The sequence below is a fragment of the Pan paniscus genome, chromosome X (genome assembly GCF_029289425.2).
Source record: "Pan paniscus chromosome X, NHGRI_mPanPan1-v2.0_pri, whole genome shotgun sequence".
NCBI lineage: Eukaryota > Metazoa > Chordata > Mammalia > Primates > Hominidae > Pan > Pan paniscus.
The window spans coordinates 56,512,786-56,521,506 of record NC_073272.2 but is presented as its reverse complement, the minus strand read 5'-3'; the positions used below and the strand labels follow the sequence as shown (position 1 = coordinate 56,521,506).

Genomic DNA, 8,721 nt, shown 5'->3' with positions numbered 1-8,721 from the left:
TCTCTTCAGTCAATTATGGAATGCAGGCCCATTCTGATGGCAGATTTGAGGTTGAGGGAGTAAGAGTCTATCAAACCTTTGTTATGAATGAAAATCATGTGAAGAATGCACAACCACTAGATGCTTCTGGTCAAAGTGTAGAACAACAGTCACAAACCCTAGTGAATTCATGCAGAGGGATTTGCTATGGTCACTCATTACTATTATTTTTTATTATTAATAACAGGTATAGTAGTTACACTTTGTTGAGTATCAAGTACTATCACACTGCAAGGAGCTGGACGGCCTCCCTTTCCCAGGCAAGGGAAGCCGTGAGCTTGGAACCACAGCATGACAGAACCCTTCACTCCACTGGAAAGTGGGCTGAAGCCAGAGAACCAGTGGTCTCGTTCAGTGGATCCCACTCCCATGGAGCCCAGCAAGATAAGAACCACTGGCTTGAAATTCTCACTGCCAGCACAGCAGGCTGAAGTCGACCTGGGATGATCGAACTTGGTGGGAGGAGGGGCGTCTGCCATTACTAAGGCTTGAGTAGGCAGTTTTCCCCTGACAGTGTTAAGGAGGCCAGGAAGTTCGGATTGAGCAGAACTTACCACAGCTTGGCAAAGCAGGTGTGGCCAGACTGCCTCTCTAGATTCCTCCTCACTGGGCAGGGCATCTCTGAAAGAAAAGCAGCAGCCCCTTATAGATAATACTCCCATCTACCTGGGACAGAGCACCTGTGGGAAGGGGCAGCTGTGGGCGCAGCCGCAGCAGACAAATGTTACTGCCTGCTGGCTCTGAAGGGAGTAGCAGATTCTGACAAGGAGGTTTCTCCCAGCACAGCGCTCGAGCTCCGCTAAGGGACAGACTGCCTCCTCAAGTGGGTCCCTGACCCCTGTGCCTCCTGAATGGGAGAGACCTCCCAGCAGGGGTCGACAGATACCTCATACAGGACAGCTCTGACTGGCATCAGGGTGGTACCCCTCTGGGAAAAAGCTTCCAGAGCAAGGAGCAGGAAGCAATCTTTGCTGTTCTGTAGCCTCCACTGGTGATACCCAGGAAAACGGTCTGGAGAGAACTTCCAGCAACTGCAGCAGACCTGCAGAAGACGGGCCTCACTATTAGAAGAAAAACTAAAAAACAGAAAGCAGTAACATCAACAAAAGGACCCCCACACAAAAACCTCATCCAAAGGTCATCAGCCTAAAAGATCAAAGGTAGATAAATCCACCAAGATGAGGAAAAACCAGTGCAAAAATCCTGAAAATTCCAAAAACCAGAATGCCTCTTCTCCAAATGATGGTAACTCCTCTCCAGCAAGGGCACAAAACCGGATGAAGAATGAGTTTGACAAACTGTCAGAAGTAGGCTTCAGAAGATGGGTAACAACAAACTCCTCAGAGCTAAAGGAGCATGTTCTAACCCAATGCAAGGAAGCTAAGAACCTTGATAAAAGGCTACATGAACTGATAACTAGAATAACCAGTTTAGAGAAGAACATAAATGACCTGATGGAGCTTAACAACACAGGACGAGAACTTCGTGAAGCATACACAAGTATCAATAGCTGAAATAATCAAGCAGAAGAAAGGATATCAGAGATTGAAGATCGACTTACTAAAATAAGGCATGAAGACAAGATCAGAGAAAGAAAAGTGACAAGAAATGAACAAGGCCTCCAAGAGATATAGGACTATGTGAAAAGACCAAACCTATGATTGATTGGGGTCCCTGAAAGTGACGAGCAGAATGGAATCAAGTTGGAAAACACACTTAGGATATTATCCAGGAGAACTTCCCCAACCTACCAAGACAGGCCAACATTCAAATTCATGAAATACAGAAAACACCACTCTATTACTCCTTGGGAAGAGCAACCTCAAGACAAATAATCGTCAGATTCTCCAAGGTTGTAACAAAGGAAAAAATGTTAAGGGCAGCCCAAGAATAAGATCAGGTTACCTACAAAGGGAAGCACATCAGACTAATAGCCGATCTCTCTACAGAAACCCTACAATCCAGAAGAGAGTGGGGGCCAATATTCAGCAGTCATAAAGAAAAGAATTTTCAACCCAGAATTTCACATCCAGCCAAAATAAGCCTCATAAGGGAAGGAGAAATAAAATCCTTTCCAGAAAAGCAAATGCTGAGGGATTTTGTCACCATCAGGCCTGCCTTACAAGACCTCCTGAAGGAAGTACTAAATATGAAAAGGAAAAACCAGTACATAACCTGAACAGACCAATAACAAGTAACAAGATCAAAGCCATAATAAAAGTCTTCTAGTAAAGAAACGCCAGACCTGATGGCTTCACTAATGAATTCTACCCAACATTTAAAGAAGGACTAATACCAGTCCTACTCAAACTATTTTGAAAAATAGAGAAGGAGGGAATACTTCCAAACTCATTTTATGAGGCCCGTATTACCCTGATACCAAAATCAGACAAAGACACATCAAAAAAAGAAAACTACAGGGCAAAACCGCTGATGAATATTGATGCAGAAATCCTCAACAGAATACTAGCAAATCAAATTCAACAATACGCTAGAAAGAATCATCATCATGACCAAGTGAGATTTATCCCCGGGATGGAAGGATGGTTCAACATATGCAAATTAATGTATGTGATAAATCATTATCAACAGAATGAAGGATACAAACCATATAGTCATTTCGATCGATGCTGAAAAGCATTTAATAAAACTCAATATTTCATCATGATACAAACCCTCAAAACACCGGGGAAAGAAGGAACATACTTCAATGTAATAAAAGCCATATACCACAGACCCACAGCTAGTATTGAAGTGGCCTCACTGTCTGGGGTAACATCCAGGGTTCTTGGTCTCACAGCCAAGGAAATCAAGGACATGGGCACACCAAGAGTGAGGTGTAGAGCAGAAAGTTAATAGGAGAAACAAAGGGAACAGCTTTCTACTACAGAGAGGGGTCCCAGAAAAAACGGTTGCCATCCGGCAGTGAAAGGCAGTGGTTTTTATAGATGAGCTAGTGGGGAGGTAGTATCTGATCACCTACATAGGGTACAAACAACCAGTTAGGACCAGGTGTACCATCTGCATAGGGTGTGAATCTCTGGCAGCCCCCAACCTAATCTTTTATTATGCAGGCGGGTCCTCAGCCTGAGCTACTCCATGTTGCTCATTTCATTCTTACTGTGCACGTGCTAAAAACGAGGAGGTGGAAAGCCCATGGTGGACATGCCTGGCCCCAGGTGGCCTTTTCCATCTGTGCAGCTGTTGGCATCCCCCTATGAAAGCGTCCAGGTTCCTATCTATCTATGATAGAAAATCAATGTACCAACATTTTATCTCTATGTACCATCTCAAATACAGGATTTAAACTTTCAAAAAAGATACAATTCTCAAGAGTATTAAAGATCCAGAAATAAATTTAACAAAACTGTGCAAGGATTCTTTGCAGAAAACTTAAAACTTTATTAAGAGAATATTATCGGTCAAATTTCCAGATTAAGAATAACGTTCTTGGTTTCAGTCTTCATTTGTCTTGCTTGAAACCTATGGTTGCACATCACCTATAAAATAAATATTAAATTAGGGCCCGTTACTCAGCAGATTTTTATTCATATGACACTAGAGGTATACAACTACCGTTGTTGATGAACTAATATCAGAACCCTGAGGGTGAGTGACCCTTTAGCTTACAGCCAGTTAGCCTCTGAATAAACTCTGAAGGTAGACTTCCAGGCATATTAACAATATTTTTAATTCATGCCACTTTTTCTAGTAGAATAAGGAAACGAAGAGACTGTTCAAGTTCAGAATGAATTAAATCAAGTGAATCTATTTTGTATGTATAAGTGGAAAGCAAAAAAAAAAACACATATACTTTCAATGAAAATTCAACGAAATAAAATCCTAAGGGAAAAAGATATTTTAAAGTATCATTTAAATAGTCTGATATGAAATGACACTCTGAATATAGAATATGCTTAGAACGGCCTAAGTGAAGGAAATAGAAAAGTCAGTATTACATTTGTTTTGTGTCTCTTGTGAAAAAGTGTAAAAACGTTACTTTGGACTAGTGTAGCCATCATGTAGTTGCTTTAAGTAGGGCGAACATTTGTCACTATTTTCACCGGTACTCCTGCCTCTTTACATGCCTAAAAGCAGTTCAGTTTATATGGTAAACTGAATACCCATGCTAGCTTTAAGCCATTAACATCACAGTTAACATCGAAATATAAACTAATGCTTATTATAAACATGTTACATATTTGTTAAAAACAGGCCTCTATAAAAATATTTGAAAATCATTGACTGTTGCTTAAATGACTTACATTCAAAAGTCAGAACACGTTTTCGTATCTTTTTTAAAAAATGACACATAAAACCGTATATATTTATCATGTATAACATGATGCTTTAAAATATATATACACATTGTGAAATGGCTACATCAAGCTAATTAATATATGCTTCACATAGCTGTGAAGACACTCGAAATCTACTGTCTTAGCATGTTTCATATCTTTCATATCATAATCCAATTAGCTTTGACCCAATTTTTCTCCATCTCTGGAAGTCCTGGCCTCAAGTGATCTTTCTGTCTCGGCCTCCCAAAGTGCTGGAATTAACAGCATGAGCCACCACACCTGGCCCTCTATCTCTGATAGTGTGTAAGGCAGCCATCTGGGGCCTGAACTACCTTCAAAGAATCTTTAGACATGAGTATGATATTAAAGTAGTAGTAATTTTACCTCTGTGTCACGCACAATATAATATTGTGAAAACAGAAACCATATAGTTTGCATCTTAAATGAATAACAAACCTGCTTCCAGCACTTTAGTGGGATCAAAAGTGGGCAGAGTCCCCTCCCTGACATCAGGACCATCTCCAGGCTCATCCTCTATCTTAAGCAGAGCCAGTTCCTGTTGAAAAGCTTCCATGTCAGGCTCTTAAAAGATAAAAAGGTCATCAGTTTACAAATTAAAACATGAACTATGAACGAGGAAATGATAATATTTATTCCCTCATCATTATGAAGTAAAAACCTGTAGGCTAATTATTTCAGGAATCTGCTGCCAGGAAAACAGGAAAGCAGAGATGTTCAAACATTGCCCTTTCCTTTCCCAAGGCTGGCCCTAGACAACTTACTTGTCCCTTTTGTACTCATTTGTTCTTATTCTTATCACATTAAATCAGTGATTTGTTTGAGTCAATCTGAATAGACTATGAGCTTTAGGCAAAAATTTGGCACTGACTTCTCCAGCACTTAGTATATTACGTGGCATGAGGAAGCATTAATAAATGTGTGTTAAAAAGTTTCTTAAAAAATACATGAGATGTCCGCAGATGGCAGACTAGGAAACTGCAAGCTGCCATTCTTCCACAGAAACATAAAACAAAACAAAACAAAAAAACAGAAAATGGCTGAACAAACCATACGGGAGCTGTGGAAAACACTCAAAGGTTTATGGCAACCATGCAAATACCCAATCAATAAAAAGCCTCCGTCAAAATGGTAGGAAAGTTTAGTGGCTTTTTATGTGTCCTTGCTCCACCCCTCTCCACAGCAGCAGTAGGAAATGTTTAAGATTCCTTCCTAATGTTTTCTGTCCTCCTGTAACTGGTATGTCATAAAACATAATGCATAAATATACCTCCGCCACCCATAAGCATTATTCTCCACTCTCCCTTCACCTTGAACGGCAGGTGCTCCTTCATTTTCAATCTCCCCACTAGGTGCAATACCCTGATTATCAGTTGGTGGTTGCTCTTCTTGACGTTTTTCCTCAGTGGGCTGCTGGACCTAAGGGTGTAAGTGTGTGTGTGAATAAAAAGTCAATAATATAAATACACAAATGCATATGTGCATCAAATCATAAATCTAAAGACATTTTTCCAACATATATATATACATACATATGTATATACATACATACATACATACGTATATACATACATGTATATATACATGCATACATACATACACACATACATACATATATATACATATATACATACATACATATGTACATATATACATACATACATATATACATATATATACATATATACATATACACACACACATATATATATATAGAGAGAGAGAGAGAGAGAAATATCCATATCCATACAGGTAACACCAGAATATAATATTCCTGAACCAACGTTTCCTTCATGAGATGCCATCATTATTTTTTATCAGCATGGAACACCTGTATCAGTGCGTGTACACTAGCTCAAAAATATTTCTTAAAATAAATTGTGTTAATAGGAAACATCAAATGTTAAAGGACTCACAATCACAGATCCAACTGGCTGGGAAGACTCTTGGTCATTTCCTCTTTCTGAGGATTGGGATCTTGTTCTCACATGCTCACTCATATTTCCCACTGAAAATAGAATACTGTTATTTGGAAAAAGTGTATAAGAACTTAGCTATATATATGAACATTCCATGGCAAAATGGTGATTTGTATTTTTTTAATTTTGAAAATATTTTCAACGTAATTCACAGAGCATTGATAAGTACCCACGCTTTCCAATCAAACTAAGGACAGATTTGTTTGTATCATAGTCGAAGAGGCATAGAAATCCCCTTAACGCCATAGCAAGACAGAGGACATTTCTGCGTTTTGGTTTCACAATTAGACTCTCCATCATGAAGACATTTGGGGGAAAAAAGGGCAGAGAATTGAAACTGAAATGACTACTGCTTTTGTCCCACTCTGATTTGCTAGGCCCGTTTCACCCCCACACCCCTCTCAAAATCAAGTCTTGTTGGAAAGCACAGCCTCGCCCATTCCTTCCATGGCGTCCATGGCGGAGGTGAGAAATTGCGAAACAGAGTGAACGTTATGCTCCTCACGGGACACCTCTGCCAGGCATTCTACAGACCTCGGGGCCACAGTCACCAGCCCACAGCGTTCCCAGTTCCCAGGCCCCTTCCTTACTGACCACACGGTCCCTTCCCCGCGTCCCTACCGAGGAGTCTGGAAACTGTCCTCTCTCAGAGGGTTCCAGGAGTTTTCGAGACTCAGACACCTCTAACAGCACCCCCAGCACTCGCCCCATCTTCACGCGATCCCTCCCCTCTGCGGCCCACCTTCCTCCCTCGTCCCTCGTCCCAGCCCAGCCACGACGACAAGTCCCACGGTGGCATCCCGACCTGGGAGGGGCCGGACGACGACCGCGAGGCCCTTTTCCCTCGGAAGCCACGGACTGTGCCGCAGGACCTGTCCAAAGCCAGCTGGCTCCTCCACACATTCACCCACAACTAAATTCCCAGGAAGACCGCTCTGCGGACCTACCGGCTGAGTCTCGGTCAGTGACAAAGAATCAAGATGGCGGAAAGAATGAAGACACTCTCCTTGCAGAGCTGTGTGTGGACAGAAGGCGGGCAGCAAGGCGCATGCGCAACAACAGACACGTGTAGCAACAGACATGCGTAACAACAGACAAGTGCAGCAACAGGTCTGTGCAGCATGCACACTGACTGGGACATTCGCCTCGTGACTGATGTTTTCCTGCGTCTGTGGAGAACCTAAACCACCAGCGCTCCTGACAACGAAAATGAACTTGCAAAGCACTTTTCTTTTTCCCCCGCCCACCCTTTCTTTCACTTCCAGTGGCTTTGGAGAATATGAGCCACAGGTTACTCTAATAATGTGTTTCAGAAAACTTCACCATCATAGAAATAAATCTTAAATATTTTAATATCTGTTTTATATATGCTTCCATAAATCATTTTCTTGCCTCCTTCACGAGTTTGCTGTCATGCTTGCAATTGTCTTACCCATTCCAATATAAGACATTCATAGTTTTTGGTTGCATTATTGTACGTTCAAAATCTTTGATCCATCTGGACAAAATTAAAGTGGTAGGAACTCAACATTATTTGTTGAATCCCTGTTTCACCCACTGTTTTGAAATGGCTCTTTTATCATCACCTACATCCCCACTCAATTTTGTATGTAACTCTCTTCTTTTAATTTTCTTCCATTGAGTTGTTTATACCTGAACCACTACTACACTATTTTAATTGCTGTAGCTTAAATTATATTTGAAATGTGAAATAATGCTTGCCCTCGCTCATTGATTTCTCCTTTTCTATCAATTCTGACACGTTGGTCTTTCAGATGAACTTCAGAATCATTTGATCAGGTGCTAAAATATTCCTGTTGAGACACTAGTTATTATTTTTATATTACATGTTAACTCTGGGACAATAGCCATCTTTCTATTTTAGAATCTCTCTATCAAAAAAAAAAAAGCCACTCCTCAATTCCTCAAGTCTTTTAACATATCCCACACAATGATTGTGTTATTTGCTTCATATTCGTTCTTCACATTCAAATTAAATTTATTCATGGGCACTTTTATTTTTCCATTCCATTGCTGACACGTGTTTGCTTTTACTCCACTATGTTTTTCACACAAGTCAAACAATCTGTTTGGAAACCATGTGATTCTATACCTAGAAAATCCCAGAATCTCTGCCCAAAAGCTCCTTGATCTTATAAACAACTTCAGGAAAGCTTCAAGATACAAAATTAATGTATAAAAACCAGAAGTGTTTCTGTACACCAACTACCTTCAAGCGCAGAGCCAAATCAGAAACACAATCCCATTCACAATTGCCACAAAAAAAAAATACCTAGGAATACAGCTAACGAGGGAGGAGAACAATCTCTACTATGAGAACTACAAAACACTGCTCAAAGAAATCAGAGATGACACAAACAAAT

At 40.6% G+C, this 8,721-nt stretch overlaps 1 protein-coding gene across 2 annotated transcripts; it reads right to left on the bottom strand.

Annotated features, from left to right (window-relative positions):
• Window positions 1-3,417: 3,417 nt before the first annotated feature.
• Window positions 3,418-7,542, bottom strand: LOC117977552 (putative G antigen family E member 3). 2 transcript variants are annotated; one of them, XM_055106520.1, is made up of 5 exons: window positions 7,285-7,542; window positions 6,275-6,380; window positions 5,669-5,777; window positions 4,797-4,922; window positions 3,418-3,539 (listed from the first exon to the last, which is right to left on the bottom strand). In XM_055106520.1, the coding sequence occupies exons 2-5, from the start codon at window positions 6,356-6,358 to the stop codon at window positions 3,523-3,525; spliced, it is 336 nt and encodes a 111-aa protein (XP_054962495.1). In that variant the 5' UTR covers window positions 6,359-6,380; window positions 7,285-7,542; the 3' UTR covers window positions 3,418-3,522. The 2 variants fall into 2 exon arrangements, with proteins under 2 accessions (XP_054962495.1, XP_034805462.1); XM_034949571.1 differs by having other exon boundaries at window positions 6,275-6,366.
• Window positions 7,543-8,721: the final 1,179 nt, after the last annotated feature.